The 17899-nt window shown below is 38.2% G+C and overlaps 2 protein-coding genes across 2 annotated transcripts; one reads left to right on the top strand and one right to left on the bottom strand.

Annotated features, from left to right (window-relative positions):
* Window positions 1-1801: 1801 nt before the first annotated feature.
* LOC107863174 (ABC transporter C family member 10) lies at window positions 1802-8508 on the top strand. Its single transcript, XM_016708983.2, has 11 exons — window positions 1802-2084; window positions 2782-4829; window positions 4954-5274; window positions 5356-5442; window positions 5616-6203; window positions 6306-6470; window positions 6563-6857; window positions 6938-7152; window positions 7235-7604; window positions 7686-7925; window positions 8036-8508. The coding sequence occupies exons 2-11, from the start codon at window positions 2808-2810 to the stop codon at window positions 8146-8148; spliced, it is 4416 nt and encodes a 1471-aa protein (XP_016564469.2). The 5' UTR covers window positions 1802-2084; window positions 2782-2807; the 3' UTR covers window positions 8149-8508.
* A 360-nt stretch (window positions 8509-8868) lies between these two features.
* Window positions 8869-16629, bottom strand: LOC107863173. Its single transcript, XM_016708982.2, has 2 exons — window positions 16065-16629; window positions 8869-9353 (listed from the first exon to the last, which is right to left on the bottom strand). Exons 1-2 carry the CDS (start codon window positions 16460-16462, stop codon window positions 9248-9250), a joined length of 504 nt encoding a protein of 167 aa, XP_016564468.2. The 5' UTR covers window positions 16463-16629; the 3' UTR covers window positions 8869-9247.
* Between the last annotated feature and the right edge of the window lie 1270 nt (window positions 16630-17899).

Here is a 17899-nt window from a genome sequence, read left to right as displayed (position 1 = left end):
TTAAAGTACTTCGTAAAGTACACTTTGTAAATTACTTGGTCAACAAGAAGTATTTGGCCTGACAATGCAAATGATTAAATCGCTCAAATTGAGCGTTTTGTCCGAATTGGTTAATTTGAAAAAGAAGTGGCCCCTTGGTATTTTGGCTTTAAAAAGGCAATAGTGGAAAGGGGAATTAGCATCTGAATTGGATACGGCTCTGCACCTGCTTGTTTGGATGGTTGACTAACTTGGACTTCCTACTGTTTTGTATTACAATACTAGATATTGACAGTCGTGGTAGCACAAACTCAATATATATTATTTTTTAATTTTAATTTAGGTGGTATAAATAAAATTTAAGTAATTAATCATTAAATATTTAAATAACATTGATGTAATTTCGACAGTCAATCAAATATTTTATATTTTTTAAATTTTTTAAGTTGTTAATTTATGTGATTTGTAATTTTTTACATAATTTTTTAATAAGATATAAATACTCTCTCCGTCTTAATTTATGTGGCACGTATAAAATTTTAACAATTCATTAATCTTTTTTTATATTTTTATTAAGTTCTTAATTATTGTGATTTGCAATATTTTTTTATCTCATTTTAAAATAATATATCATACTTTTCAGCCGTCTCATCCAAATTTATGTGCATTAATATAATTTCGATAATCAATCAAATTTTTTATATTGACATATCATTTTTTTCTATTTTATCTTTTATATGAAATATTATTAGTTTTTTAATACTTAGATGACTATAATAATTAATTAGGAGTGATATATTAAAATTACGATTGAAGTAGCTGAAACAGACATGCCATAAATGTCTATTTTACTTTTTTATTAAATATTATTATTTTTTTAATACGTAATGACTTATAATAATTAATTAACTGCCTCTTATAAATAAGAGAATTTTTAATTTAAATCAAATTTTATTATATTATTTATTTAAATTCAAATTATTATTTAAATTTAATTATATTGCATTAATACACAAGGAGGAAATGTCTCCTTTTATTTAACAATTAATTAGATATAATTACGCCGTTGATATTTTTTCTTCTCATTTTTATTTTATTTTTCCTACCTTTTTTAGTGGTAACTCCATCCAATACTCTATTTTTCATGTAGGTTTGATGCTTCTAGTTGTTGATAAGTGATAGTGCCGAAATAATAATTTTCACTAAAAAAATTTAAATATGAAGAAATAAACACTCAAAAATAAAAAAATCAAATGTATTATATATTTATATAAATAATTTTAATCATATATGAATAATATATTTTCTTCTATAAAAACTTCAAATGAGCCTCATTTATCCAACGTTATTCTGCTTTCATTTGTAACATTATATATATAACGATGAAAAATAATATAATATATTAAAATATTATTTTTATTAAAATAATATAATATAATATACGAAACAAGATACTTTCTTCGATTCATATTAGTTGGCCCTCTGGACTTTGGCACATCTATTAAGAAAATATTAATTAAGGGATTTATTTTATTAAATTAGTCTTATTAATTATGTTTTGAAAATATAAATTTGAGTAAATATACTTTGTTTAGTCATTCAATGTTAAGAATAGTATTAGAAGAATATAATAAAATTTTCTTAATTTTATTAAATAAATAATTAAATTAAAATAAATATTTTAAAAAAAAGACCAACTAAAATGAAATGGAGGTAGAATGAGCCATCTAAGCAGAGTGCAATGGACAGAGAGATAAAGCCTTGTATAGACAGCACAGAGAGTGAGACGTGAGCGCTGACGCCACGCTATTCAAATGCAACTCCTCCTCTCATCACATCACATATATATAACACAACACATCATCTTCATCGACATCAGATAACACATAGGAATTGTCAACTCTATATTATTTACACTCACCGTTTTCTTATGTCGAATTATAAATTATAGTGCTCCAGAATTACACACAACTTTTGAAAAAAGAAAACCTTAAACTCTTGACTTACACACGAAAGGATTATTATAATTGTTGTTGTCGATTGGTGATATTAATTCTCCACGAAACTCTCGGCCTTTTTTGTTTTACACACCTTCTGCTTCTCTGGTTAGTCTTTGTTTAATTGTCTTTGATTTTTCCTACACGGCCACATATATTTTTAGTTTTTATAATCGTGGTGTTGGGACTCATTTGTTCTAGAAATACCTGTCACCTTCTGTCCACCGAGGCTAATGCTAAGACTATAACGCTCAGACTAGGCCAGATACGAAGAAATCACATAAGGATTTTTTATTTTATTTTTCTTAAATGCATTTTGGATCTCGGCATGAGTATAATCTGGCTGCCGATTAATAAATGAAGTGAGGAAAAAATATCCATAATTTTAAAACCGTTCCCTATTCTCTTGGAACCGTTCAAGCTTGCAGTTTTCATTTTTTTTGTGTGTGTCTTGTTTCACCTGTGTAGCGTGAAAGCAGTTGAGTTTGAGTATCTGTGATCACTTATATAATGTTTGTAATAATTATAACATAGTAAAAGGTGTACATTAAGTTCATTTTAACCTTTTTAGTAACTGGTTTGAAACTTCCTTTCTTGGCAATAATTGATTTTGAAGTTAGTGGCTTACAGTAATTCTTGATTTGTACAGCTGTTTGTCCTCTTCTTTCTGTTTGTTTTCCTACTGGAATGTCTCTTTAGGACTTTGATCATGTTAGCATATTGTTGACTGATTGGTAGCTGCATCGAATTTGATTGAATACAAATGGTTAAAGTTTGAATCTTTGGATTAAATTTTCATTTCCAGGGCTTATTAGAGAGTAGCAGAAGAAGATGGAGGACATTTGGGTTGTATTTTGTGGAAAGCCTTGGAATAGTGATTGGGTATCCCCGGCACAACCGTCGTCTTGTATTAATCATGCATTGATAATTTGTTTTGATGTTATGCTGCTGATGTTCTTCCTATTCACTCTGTTAACCAAGACATCCTTAAAGTACACAAATGTTCCTTTTCGCCTTTCGGGGTTCTCACGTTTACAGTTGACTTCTGCTGTTTTCAATGGTTTACTGGGAGTACTGTATTTGTCCTTGTTCATTTGGGTGTTTGAAGAACAAGTGAAGAAAACCCATTGTGCATTACCACTGGATGGGTGGTTACTGACCTTGTTTCATGGGATTACATGGTTAACAGTAAGTTTAACAGCAAGCCTTAGGGGGAACCATATTTCAAGAACCCCATTGAGGCTCTTGTCAGTTCTTGTTTTTGTGTTAGCTGGAATTTTTGCTGGTATGTCAATCGTCGCGGCTGTTCTTGAGAAAGAGGTAACAGTAAAGATAGCTCTAGATGTTTTGAACTTTGTAGGTGCATGTTTATTGTTGTTATGCACCTACAAGGGGCTGCGACATCATGAAGAGAGAGATCAAAATGGTCTTTATGCTCCCTTAAATGGTGCTGCCAATGGGATTAGTAAAAGTGATTTTGCTAGCTCTGTCACTCCCTTTGCTAAAGCTGGAATTCTTAATAAAATGTCGTTTTGGTGGATGAATCCACTGATGAAGAAGGGAAAGCAAAAAACTCTCGAGGATGAAGACATGCCCAAATTGGGTGAGGCTGATCGTGCTGAATCATGTTACTTAATGTTTGTGGAGCTATTAAACAAACAGAAACAAGTTGATCCCTCTTCTCAGCCTTCCATTTTGAAGACAATTGTGTTATGTCACTGGAAGGAGTTAATTGTGTCAGGATTCTTCGCGCTACTGAAAGTAACTACTCTGTCTGCTGGTCCTCTGCTTCTTAATGCATTCATTAAGGTTGCTGAAGGAGATGCAGCTTTTAAAAATGAGGGATTTCTATTGGTCATTTTGCTTTTTATATCAAAGAACTTGGAATCCTTGTCACAAAGGCAATGGTACTTCAGGTGCAGACTTATTGGTCTAAAAGTAAGGTCTTTACTTACAGCAGCCATTTATAAGAAGCAAATAAGGCTATCCAATGCTGCTAAGCTGATGCATTCTAGTGGTGAGATCATGAACTATGTAACTGTCGATGCTTATCGAATTGGAGAGTTTCCTTTTTGGCTGCATCAGACGTGGACAACGAGTGTCCAGCTCTGCTTTGCACTTATCATTCTCTTTCGTGCAGTTGGGCTTGCAACTCTTGCATCCTTGGTAGTGATTATACTAACTGTGTTGTGCAATACTCCGCTTGCAAAGTTGCAACATAAATTCCAGTCCAAGCTAATGGTTGCACAAGATGATAGGCTCAAGGCTATCTCAGAAGCTCTTATTAATATGAAAGTATTGAAATTATATGCATGGGAAACTCATTTTAAGAGTGTCATTGAAAATTTGAGGAGAGTGGAAGAGAAATGGTTATCAGCTGTTCAGCTGCGAAAGGGATATAATAGCTTCCTTTTCTGGTCATCACCTGTTTTGGTCTCTGCTGCAACATTTGGGGCTTGTTATTTCCTAGGCGTTCCACTATATGCAAGCAACGTTTTCACCTTTGTAGCAACTTTACGTTTGGTTCAGGATCCAATACGAACCATTCCTGACGTTATTGGTGTGGTGATTCAAGCCAAGGTTGCCTTTGCAAGGATCGTCAAGTTCCTTGAGGCCCCGGAGCTGGAAAATGAAAATGTTAGGCAGACACACAACTTTGGATGTACAGACCATGCCATAATTATGAAGTCAGCTAATCTCTCATGGGAAGAGAATCCACCTCGACCTACTCTTAGAAACATTAATTTGCATGTTAGACCTGGTGAGAAGATTGCTATATGTGGGGAGGTGGGCTCAGGAAAGTCAACTCTTCTGGCAGCAATTCTTGGAGAGGTTCCAAGTATCCAAGGAACTGTAAGTTCTATTAGTTACTTACTGTTTTCTTTGCTAGGTAGAAAATGCCAAGCAGGTTCTCGGAAGTTTTTATTGCAGGCACATTCATAATTTACTTCATCTCATGCATAGCTGTGTTCTGCAGGTTCAAGTTTTCGGAACAGTTGCCTATGTCTCTCAGTCAGCATGGATTCAGACAGGGTCAATACGAGAAAATATTTTGTTTGGTTCTCCACTGGATAGCCAGAGATACAAGCAAACTTTGGAGAAGTGTTCACTGTTAAAAGACCTTGAGTTACTACCATATGGTGATCTCACTGAGATAGGTGAAAGAGGAGTTAATCTTAGTGGTGGTCAAAAGCAGCGCATTCAGCTTGCTCGTGCACTGTATCAGAATGCTGATGTATATCTCCTAGATGATCCATTCAGTGCTGTAGATGCCCATACTGCTAGTAGCCTATTCAATGTGAGAATGTTGTTCATATAATTGTGCTTCATAACATTTCTTATTATTTGCTAGCTCAAATCTAAACTGATCTTTTTGCAGGAATACGTCATGGAAGCTCTCTCAGAGAAGACCGTCTTACTTGTGACTCACCAAGTTGATTTTCTTCCAGCTTTTGATATGGTTCTGGTTAGTTTTTTCTTGATAAACTTCCCTTTCTAATACACCATCTTATCAATGGCTTTTTCTTTAAAGAAGAAAAAGGAAGTTAACACTCCAACTCTTGATATAATTTCTGTAAAAATTGCATAAATCTTCGAAGCTGAATGGTTGGCCTTACATGTGTCTACGTTTATTCACAGTTAATGTCAGATGGAGAAATTTTACATGCAGCTCCGTATCATCAATTATTGGCCTCAAGTAAAGAATTCCAGGACTTGGTTGATGCACACAAAGAGACTGCTGGTTCAGAAAGGGTTGCAGAGGTTAATTCTTCATCAAGGGGGGAATCAAATACAAGAGAAATTTGTAAGACTGATACTGGTAAAAAATCTGTAGCCCCGGGAGGTGATCAGTTGATTAAACAAGAGGAGAGAGAAGTCGGAGACACTGGATTTACGCCTTATGTTCAGTATCTAAATCAGAACAAAGGGTACTTGTTCTTTTCCATTGCTATGCTCTCGCACGTAACATTCGTGATTGGTCAGGTAATTCAGAACTCCTGGATGGCTGCAAATGTTGATAATCCCCAAGTTAGCACTCTGAGACTGATTGCAGTTTACTTGGTAATTGGAGTTGTTTCAACGCTGTTTTTGCTCTCTAGATCCCTATCAACGGTTTTCTTGGGTTTGCAATCATCAAACTCCTTGTTCTCAGAGCTATTAAATTCTCTTTTTCATGCTCCTATGTCATTTTATGACTCTACACCTTTGGGGAGGATATTAAGCCGGGTAAATATCTCAACCATGAACCTCGAAAAACAAACTGTCATAGTGATATTAAGGATGTTTATTGACCTAACCATTTTTGTTACCCCAAACTTGTGGATGCAGGTCTCATCAGATTTGAGTATAGTTGATCTTGATATTCCATTCAACTTGGTTTTCGCTTTCGGAGCTACCATAAACTTCTATTCGAATCTTCTGGTGCTAGCTGTTGTGACTTGGCAAGTTCTGATTATCTCCATCCCAATGGTTTATTTGGCCATTCAGTTGCAGGTATTGGTTATTTTATTTTGCAACACTTTTCTCTTATGTGCCACCTGTAACTGATAATCGAGACTTCACACTTGTTCTCTTACTCTTGGCAGAAATACTACTATGCATCAGCAAAAGAGTTAATGCGGATAAATGGTACTACTAAATCATTTGTGGCTAACCATCTTGCCGAATCTATTGCTGGAGCTGTGACTATAAGGGCATTCAAAGAGGAAGATAGATTTTTTGCGAAAACTTTTGAGCTAATTGATATAAATGCCAGTCCTTTCTTTCACAGTTTTGCAGCAAATGAGTGGTTAATTCAACGACTGGAAACTATTAGTGCAACTGTTCTTGCATCTTCGGCACTCTGCATGGTTTTGCTTCCTCCTGGGACTTTCAGCCCAGGTATGCCACGACTCTTGAGGCTAGATACATATATAATTCAATATTATTGTTAACTTTTCGCCTCTATTATTCTTTTGCAGGATTTATTGGGATGGCTTTGTCGTATGGTCTTTCCTTGAACATGTCTCTTGTTTTTTCTATTCAAAACCAATGCACACTAGCAAATTACATAATTTCTGTAGAAAGACTTAACCAATATATGCACATTCCGAGTGAAGCACCTGAGGTGGTTAAAGAGAACCGTCCACCAGTCAATTGGCCTACAAGGGGTAAAGTTGAAATTCAAGATTTGCAGGTAAACTTGGTCTCACAAGGCACTGCCCTAATTTCTTGTATTCAGAACGTTCATCGTACTGATCAGTCTTTATTTAAAACAGATCAGATATAGGGAAGATTCCCCGCTTGTTCTTAGGGGGATCAATTGTACAATCGAAGGAGGCCATAAAATTGGTGTTGTTGGCCGGACTGGCAGTGGCAAAACTACACTCATTGGTGCACTATTTCGATTAGTGGAGCCATCAGATGGAAGGATTTTGGTAGATGGAATTGACATTTCTAAAATTGGTCTTCATGATTTAAGGTCCCGTTTTGGGATTATACCTCAGGACCCCACACTCTTCAATGGAACAGTAAGATACAACATGGATCCCTTATGTCAGCATACTGATGAGGAAATATGGGAGGTTCTTGGAAAGTGTCAGCTAAAAGAGCCAGTCGAGGAAAAAGAGAAGGGGCTTGACTCATTGGGTAAGTTTTTCTAATAACACGTAAAACATCCTATTGTTTTATCCTATTGGGGTTCTGTTAACAATGGGAGTGTCATTTCAGTTGTGGAAGATGGATCTAACTGGAGCATGGGGCAACGACAATTGTTCTGTTTGGGACGTGCTCTTTTGAGGAAAGCTAAGATTTTGGTGCTTGATGAAGCAACTGCATCAATTGACAATGCCACTGATATGATATTGCAGAAAACTATCAGGACTGAATTTGCTAACAGCACTGTTATTACAGTAGCTCACAGGATACCTACAGTAATGGATTGTACAATGGTTCTGGCCATTAGTGATGGTAAGAGCTGTTTATTTACTTTCAGAACACGCGTATATTAAGAGTATCAGAAAATTTAATCCCAGAATGTTTTAGCTGTAATGACTCGTCTTTGGTTGTGACTACTGCAGGGAAACTAGTGGAGTATGATGAACCTATGAAGCTGATGAAGAAAGAAGGTTCACTATTTGGGCAGCTTGTGAAGGAGTATTGGTCTCATTATCACTCGGCTGAATCTCATTGAAGCTGACTGTGCATTTGCAACATCATTTTTGGCCCAACAATATATCCTGTATAGTGGCAACTGTTTTGGATGCACGAACGAGGCACCATTAGGGCAGAGCTGAACGCAATGTTAATTTTCATAAGCATGTGAATTTAATCTGGCAAAGGAGTCTAGAATGGCACAAACCAATGTGGGGAATTCGTGAGCAAGAAGAAAAAAGGCAGTGCTCCAAATTCTATACTGCAATTTGGATAGCTCGACAGGTGGCCAGTGTGAACTGTAGCTTATGTCAAGTCTTCTTGATTTTGTACCATTTCACATCAAATGTATGCTCACCTATGTATATGTTCCAACAGTATAAATTTAGTTCTCTCGTAACACAGTTATTGTCGACTGATAAGCTGTAGCATATCTCCATTGCCATTAAGGATGAAACAAGCAATTCCATACTCCAGAGTTGCAAATCAACAAATAACGAAAGGAATTAGATTCCACGTGATGGAACTAGCAATAATAGGTGGCAAGAGTCTGCATATGATTGAATAAACTTGGTAGTAGAATTTCTGTGCAGCAGCAGAAAACCTGCATGCTGCATTACATCAACAACAATGGCAGATCCCTCAGCATTTCCCAAGAGAAACTGTTCGTTGGTTGGTTTTCCGTAACCATGCTGTTCACCGCAGACACAAGCAGGATCACTGCTAGACTTCTCTAATACTTTTAAAAACAGTCGCCAGCTAATCAAGTAATAAAAAGTCATTTAAGTTTTTTTAAAAAGAAAAAAAAGGGAAAGAACCATGGAATTCTGACAATATGAAGTGTTATAACAACAATATGAAAACTAGTCTAAAATCCCGCTCTTATCAATTTTATACTGAACGGAAAACAGCAATAGAAATGATAATTATGAAGGTAAACAATGTTTCCCATAAATCATTATGAAACTTAAACTTGATCCAACCCACATATATCTCTACATATCCTCTTCCTAAAAGAATTCAGATCCCACTGTATGTGTATCTATATGAGTTCTTGGGGAACTTTAGTCCATTAGAGTTGCTTGGAATTCAGATGGAAGCGCTGACGCTAACTAACATATGCACATAAAATGGTGTCCTTATGGACCTCCAAGTATGGCATTTTCAATATCTTCCCTACTCAGTGCATAGCTGAATCTTCTTTCTATATCTTTCTCAAGATTTCCAGGTCCACTCTTTAGATACCTGTATTTCAAGAAACATTCAGTTTGTATTAGATCAAAGATCAAACTGGCGGTGCAATACTATTTGAATAATGCAATTCAATTACCATGATAGAGCAATTACAGATTGTTTATCAAAGACTAGTAATTATTGATCGTAGTATGACATTGTCAGGAGAACTAAAAGTAATATAATTCTTCAAAGTTTCTCAGAACTATGGTTTGCATCGAAAGAGAGCTTTTCCTCTCTAAAGGATGAACCATTTTGAAGGGCCCAAGCTCTTCTACAAGTAAAGACATACATCCAATAATATCTATAATTAACCATGTTCCTCGGCATTTAATGGGTTTTCCGATAAGCATTCCTTCCTCAAGCCCTGACAATGCTAGTCATTATGCTGCTAACTAGTTCAGTTTTACTTTTGAAAAAGAAGACGCATGGACTTCGGGCGGTTTCTTTTGCATCATACCCACAATGGTAAATATAATACCATTAAGAAGTGCTACGAAGTTTTCCGTAGATTAAACAAATCCTACAATATACTGGGAAAAAGCAGGAGACAATAATGTAAAAGATGTAACTGCATCCTATGCTCATATTCACAGCTACTATTGTATTAGCAGGTTCTTTAGTATCGAGTATCAAAATTTCTCTATGCATGAGTTTGAGTGCTGATGATTTTGTTAAACAAAATGCTTAGAAGGAGAATTAGTATCCAAACCTACAAAAAAAGAAAGGGTTCCAAGTACAAAATCAAGAGAACAGTGTGCAAATCTTCCGATTGAACCTTGGCACCACAATTTCGAAATTTTGTGAATCAAGTACCAATCTGGGTACCCAATACAATGGAAGTCTTTCAAAATTTCTTTTTTTCTAAATAACAGTGGGTGTGTTGTTGTTGTTGTTGTCTAAATAACGGTGGTGTCTAGCTAGCCTGCACACGCCTCAACTAATCCCACGAAGTACATTTTACCTCCCACCAGCAGATATACCAGAGTTACCAGGTAACTTATGGTTTAGATAAATGAGAAGAAATCATCTAGTGTTTTTGCCACTGCCGGAAGTTAAACCTACGACCTCATGATTCTTAACCTACTTCATTGACCATTAGGTCGCTCTTAGAAATTCAACTTCCTTAGAGGTAGAGACATTGGCAAATAATCCCAAACCTAGAAAACAAACTTCACCATTCTGTTCATCAGCCCACAAAGAGATATCCTCCTGACTTTTTTCTCATGAAGTGAGATATCCATCAGACTTAACTAAAGGCTGCAGTTGTAAGTCTTCCTTTCTAAGAGGGAATCACGCTTGTAATCAATATAGCAGAAAAGAATATATTTTAATTCCTCTAACTAGAAGAAAGGCACAACTCACAACAATAGATACCAATCAAAACATTAATTATGTTTCTAAAAGCAAAAACATAGACAGTAACAAATCAACTTCTCCAAACTGCTCAATCATTTTCTTTGATAACAGTGGTGTAAAGCCACGTTGCACCCCTCCACTATTACACTGTTAACTGCTATCGAATATCAACACAGGTATCGAGTAAGCTTAGATGGGAATAAATCTCTACTTGGATTTGAACCCTGGTCTCCCATGGTTTTCTTCACCCACCTCATTGGCTGTTACACTATTTCTTATCATGAACATCTTAGAAACACAACAACAACAACAAACCCAGTGTATTCCCACCTAGTGGGGTCTGGGGGGTAAGATGTATACAGTCCATACCTCTACCTCTAAAGAAGTAGAAAGGCTGTTTCCGATAGACCCCAGCTCAAGTCACGAGATACCACACAAACTCATATTAAAGCACAGAACTAGATTACATAACATAAATACGGCACCCATAAGTATTAGAAAACAGAGAAAAGCACACAGATTCGTAATAAAACATGAAACACGGAATCATAACAAGAATAAAACCCACACCAAGTAATTCCCTACACTAGCGACCCAAACCGGCCCTAGTCTTCTGCCCTAATTCGCGTCGTCCAGACCTTCCTATCTAGGGTCATGTCCTCGGTGAGCTGTAACTGCTCCATGTCCCGCCTAATCACCTCACCCCAGTACTTCTTCGGCCTACCCCCACCCCGCCTAAAACCATCCAACACTAGCCTCTCACACCTACGAACCGGGGCATCCATGCCCCTCCTCTTCACGTGTCCGAACCATCTCAATCGAGCTTCCCGCATCTTGCACTCCACTGGAGTCACACCAACCTTCTCCCGGATAGTCTCATTCCGAACTCTATCCCCTCTAGTCAGCCCACACATCCAGCGCAACATCCGTATTTCTGCCACCTTCATTTTTTGGATGTGGGAGTTCTTAACTGGCCAACACTCCGCTCCATACAACATGGCCGGACGGACTACCACCCTGTAGAATTTGCCTTTCAGCTTGGGCGGCACCTTCTTATCACACAACACCCCCGACGCGAGCTTCCACTTCATCCATCCCGCCCCAATACGGTGCGAGACATCCTCGTCAATCTCACCGTTACTCTGGATCACGAACCCGAGATACTTGAAACTATCCCTCTTACATACCTCCTGTGATTCCAGCTTCACTACTACCTCATTCTCCCGCCTCACGTCATTAAACTTGCATTCCACATACTCTGTCTTGCTTCTGCTCACCCTGAACCCTTTAGACTCAAGAGTTTGCCTCCACACCTCTAATTTGTCATTCACACACCCTCGAGTCTCATCTATCAGAACTACATCGTCTGCAAAAAGCATACACCAAGGCACCTCACCTTGAATACGCCACGTCAACACATCCATCACCAACGCAAACAAAAAGGGACTAAGAGTAGATCCCTGATGCAATCCTGTCAAGACAGTGAAATGCTCTGAGTCTCCTCCCGCCGTCCTCACCTGAGTTTTCGCTTCATCATACATATCCTTAATTGCTCTGATATATGCCAGCGGTACTCCACTCACCTCCAAGCATCTCCAAAGCACCTCCCTGGGGACTTTGTCGTAAGCCTTCTCCAGGTCGATAAACACCATGTGCAGGTCCTTCTTCCTTTCCCTATACTGTTCCACCAACCTCCGCACCAGGTGAATTGCCTCCGTCGTCGAGCGGCCAGGCATAAATCCAAACTGGTTTTCCGAAATAGACACTATCCGTCTCAGCCTCACCTCGACCACTCTCTCCCAAATCTTCATAGAGTGACTCAATAACTTAATCCCCTATAATTATTGCAACTCTGGATGTCACCCTTATTCTTATAGAGAGGGATCATGGTACTCCACCTCCAAGCCTCGGGCATCTTTGTCGTCTTGAAGATTTCATTAAACAATCCAGTCAACCACCTTACACCAGCCTCTCCAACGAACTTCCAAAACTCCACCGGTATCTCGTCCGGCCCCGTCGCCCTACCCCTTCGCATCCTGCGAACAGCCTCTCTAACCTCTTCCACCTTAAAATGTCTACAATAGCTAAAATCCCGACACTCCTCTGAGTGCTCCAGTTCCCCTAACACAATAGCTCTATCCCCTTCGTCATTCAAGAGCCTATGAAAGTACGACTGCCATTTATTCTTAATGTGGCCGTCCTCCACCAACACTCTACCGTCCTCCCCTTAATGCACCTCACCTGATCGAGGTCACGACCCTTCCTCTCCCTAGCCTTAGCGAGTCTAAACAACTTTTTCTCCCCTCCTTTCCCCTGTAACCCTGCATATAAGCTCTCAAAAGCTGCCGTCTTAGCTGCCGTGACTGCTGACTTAGCCTCTTTCCTAGCTAGCTTGTACTCTTTCCTGTTTACCCGCTTCTCTTCTTCGTCCTTACTCTCAACCAATTTAGCATACGCCCCTTTCTTGGTCCCCACTTTCTTCTCCACCTCTTCATTCCACCACCAATCCCCCCGATGATGCCCGGCCCGGCCCCTAGAAACACCCAACACCTTACTTACATTCTCCCTGATGCACCTAGCCGCCCTATCCCACATACTATCCACGTCCCCCCTACACTCCCACACCCCCATTCCCGCCAACTTCTCCCCTATCTCCCATGCATTCGCTGGCGTCAAGCCGCCCCACTTAATTCTAGGTCTACACTCCTTACTCCTCCTCTTTCTATTCTTCTTTATACCCAAATCCATAACCAAGAGCCTATGCTGGGTCGAAAGATTCTCACTCGGGATGACCTTACAGTCCTTACACAACGCCCTATCCCCTTTCCTAAGCAACAAAAAGTCAATCTGGGTCCTGGCTATCGCGCTTCGAAAGGTGATCAGGTGATCGTCCTTCTTCAGGAAGCCCGAGTTCACCACCACCAGCCCAAAGGACCTCGCAAACTCCAATAGAGTAGCCCCCTCTTCATTTCTCTCCCCAAAACCAAAACCACCATGCACATCACCAAAGCCTCCCAGTAACGCCCCGATGTGCCCGTTGAAATCTCCTGCTACAACAATCTTCTCCAAGCTAGGCACGCCTCTCACCACCTCCTCCAAAGCCTCCCAAAACCGCATCTTCTCCTCCCCCTCCGATCCCACTTGTGGCGCATAGGCACTATACACGTTCAGGGTAAACCCCCGAATGACCAACTTAATAGTCATCAACCTATCGTTGATCCTCTTCACCTCTACTACCTGACCTCTAAGCTCTTCATCTACTAAGATGCCAACTCCATTCCTACGCCTCTCGCTCCCAGAGTACCACAGCTTGTAACCATCCACCTCCCTAGCCTTAGACCCTACCCACTTGGTCTCTTGAACACACGCAATATTGATCCTCCTCTTCCTAAGAATCTTCACAAGCTCAATGGACTTACCCCGAAGGGTTCCTATATTCCAAGACCCAACCCTCAGCCTACCATCACTATCCACACGCCCTCCACTACCCCCCCGCGGCCAAACCTTGGCCTCCCTCCCACTCCCGCCCTTTCCTCATCCCGCGCCCCCACCACGGCCCCACGCCCCAACCCCTCGGACATGACCCCATCCAACCATTACCGCCCACGGCCACAACTACACGAAAGTATAAGAAAATATAAAGATATAAACGACGATAGTAGCAAAGCAGCAGCAAGAAATACAAGGCTCACACAAATTCAAAGGAATAATCCAGGAACAAAACTAAACTCAACTAGAGAGCAAACACCACTGGACTCAACACCCACAGCCCCAAAAACAGATTCCCAAGCCGATAACCCAATCCAAAGCAGTGCAAGAAACGACCGCAGCAACAGCAACAACAGGCAACAGAAAAAATCAACAAAATCAAGAAAAGGGCACGAGAATCATGCTAACTACTAGGATCTTAACTTCACAAAGTTAAACATTGTTACAATAAGAACGGGGTATTTGATTGCTATACCCAGTAAAAGAATTCCTCATCCACTAGGTCCAACAAAGTCGTGAAAACTCAATGTTGCCACCAAATTTGTCTAACCTGATTCTCTATAAATTATCCTTTAACAACAGAATGCCATTCAACCAATATAACATCTATATGGATTTTTCTTGACATTAATCAACCAAACAAACCCTTTTCGGTACAACCAAATCTAAGCTGGCTTAGCCACTTCAAACTCCAATCATAATCATATACAACGCATGCCGATGGTTAAGAAAACAACTGACTCTATCGATAAGACCCAGACCCTATCAGATAGATGGTGCTTTTTATAGTTAAGCTAAAGCCTAAATTTCACACCATAATCTGTTTCTTGTCACAATATTCCTAGAATCACAAAACATTAGTATCAACCACTCGATTAACTAAGCCTTAATTTGGGGTCAGCTAGATGAATCCTCCATTCACATTCATCTCCCATTAGGCCCATTTCATTCCACAATACACAGTTACACAGTGGTGGAGTCAGAACTTTCACTAAGGGTTTCAAAATATGAAAAACCAAACATATGAAGAAGTCAAAGGGCCTTCAATATCTACTATATATACACTGTACAATAGACAACAACATACCCAGCATAGTCCTACAAGTGAAGTTTGGAGGAGGGTACAGTGTGCATAGACCTTACCTCTACCCTGTCAGGTGGAGAGGTTGTTTCCCAAATACCCTCCGCTCAAAGAAAGCAAAACACAACATATAAGTAGACATCAACAATAGCAGGACAACAAGAAAGTAGAGGCATACGAAATAACTAGTAATAGATAAATAACAAACATACGGAATAGTAAACTAATAAAATAATAAAAATACCTAGGCCCTTTCTATCTTATTAGTCAAGCACCGGCTTCAATCGAAAAAAAACTCTAAGTAGGAATAGAAAGTGCTTCGGAAGGACCAGCTACCTTCTTACTGACAGCACAACTATGTGTTGCCACTCAATTAGTAGCTCTGGCACATAACTCGGCTCCTCGCCTCACTTCGGTTGCAAAGACATTCTCGTTGGGTGCATGTCTCAGCAACACAAAACGAAAGATAATACTAATACTACCAACAGGGGAAATCAACGCAAACCTAACTGCTACTAGCCCTCTACCCAAATCCTCCTCCTCCACGCCCTCCTATCTAGGATCATGCCTTAAGCTGAAGGCTTGCCGTGCCCAGTCTCCTATCCTCAGTACTTCTTCGGCCTACCCCTTCTATATATAATACATAAAAAATAATTTTAATCATATGCATATTGTAATTTTCCACCAAAGGGTCCTCTACCTAGCTCCGCCCCTGAACACACATGCAAAAAACAGCTAAATTTAACCAAACAGACATACTAAAAATATGATCTCTTATCATTAAAAAAACTGACCTGATAAAAAGTTCAGTGATATCGAGCGACAATTGAGCCTTCCAAACAGTATTTTCAACAAACCAAACAGCTCTATCATCTCTACTTTGATAAAACCCCAAACTCTTCAACCATGCTTCTATACATGGTAAACTATGAGAATACAAAGGCCTCTTCTTATCAGGTAATTTCTGTAGCCATTCGTCAAGTGTCTCAGATAATTCTTCTCCTTCAGAAGATTTTGAACATGACGCTTTTGTCCTTGAAGGACAAGAAGAAGAAGAAGTGAGAGGGGAGGGGTAGAAATGTAATTTAGGTAAAAGTAAGGGAGTTGAAAGAAAGAATTTAGAGAAAGTAGAAGGTGAAAGAGAAGGTGTAGAGAATAATAATAATTTTTGTGTTGCGGAAATTGTCGACATTTGTGTGCTGGTTTTCTGCTACTCTGCTTTGGATGGGGTTTTCTTTTTAACGTTTGAGAGTCCCACTAAAGAACCGAAGAAGAAGATAGGATAGCAAAGCCGTCGTATTTTCTCCACCATGAAAGAACTCGTAACCAAAATAAGTAACTTATGAATAAAGAGATCAAAATGGTTACACATTTAATAAGTTATCAGGTTAAACGTCCTTATTAAAAAGGAATATAGCATAAAGTTTAAGAAACTAAAAGAAATTTTTTAATGTTGTGATCTTAAATTAAAGTTGTGGCATATGTATCAAAATGTTCTTTAATTTTATGGTCCTAAATATATCATGTAAAAAATTAAAATTAAAGTATTGTCAAATAAAAAAAGGGATCATTCTTTTTAAATAGATTAAAAAAAAATTAGATCATTCTTTTTTAAACGAAAGGAGTATTATATTTTTCATTTTTTGTTAACGAGCAACTAGTAGAATTGACTTTTTATAAAACATAATAATTTATTACATTTTATAATTTTTTTTATAAAACGTAATAATTTATTACGTTTTATAAAAAAATATTTTCTCAAATTTGATAAATTATAATAAAAACTTACGTTTTATGTCAAATTTATGTCAGATACTTTATGTCAAACTTACATTATAGTATCAAACATTTTCACTATTTATGTTAAATTGTAAAAAATTTCGGCCCCTTATTTTATTCTCTCTCGGTTTCATAATAAGTTAATTGTTGGATTTTGGCACACAACAACAACAACAAACCCAGTGTATTCCCATCAAGTGGGGTCTGGAGAGGGTAGAATGTACGCAGTTCGTACTGCTATCTCCAGATAAGTAGAGAGGCTGTTTTCGATAAACTCCCGGCTCAAAATAGAAAAAAGTAGATCAAAGTATAATTAAATAAGAAGCAAAATGGATGGCATAACATGAAGAAAAAAAAAGTAAATACATAAATTTATGATATTTTTTCATTTTTACCCTCTTCAAAAAGTAAAGACACATGATACATCACTCTCAATACACACTTAATGAAGGGTAAATTTGAAAAAAAATTCTAATATCTAACCTAAATTGTGAACTATTCACTTATTTTGAAACATAAAAAATACTCTAATAATTCACTTATTATGAAATGAAGGAAGTATATATTATTTTGTGTCAGAATTACTTTAGTTTGCCTTGTCTCATAGTTAAATGTTTGCATTGGTCTTAGCGCTCTTGGTTAAACTTTGAAAGTACTTATTGATAATGTAGAACCTCCTTGCTGCATAAATTTAAAATCTAGATGAATTTTACTCATTTACCCGTGAACTATATCCAAAGAGGTTATGACACACCTCAATTTAAAAGAAGTCTTATTATCTCTGAATTAATTAAAAGTATAATTTTGATATTCTTAGTACCTACATGGCATATACGTGGCACGACACACT

The sequence above is a fragment of the Capsicum annuum genome, chromosome 3, assembly GCF_002878395.1.
Source record: "Capsicum annuum cultivar UCD-10X-F1 chromosome 3, UCD10Xv1.1, whole genome shotgun sequence".
Lineage (NCBI taxonomy): Eukaryota > Viridiplantae > Streptophyta > Magnoliopsida > Solanales > Solanaceae > Capsicum > Capsicum annuum.
This window is presented reverse-complemented; position numbering and strand designations above follow the sequence as displayed.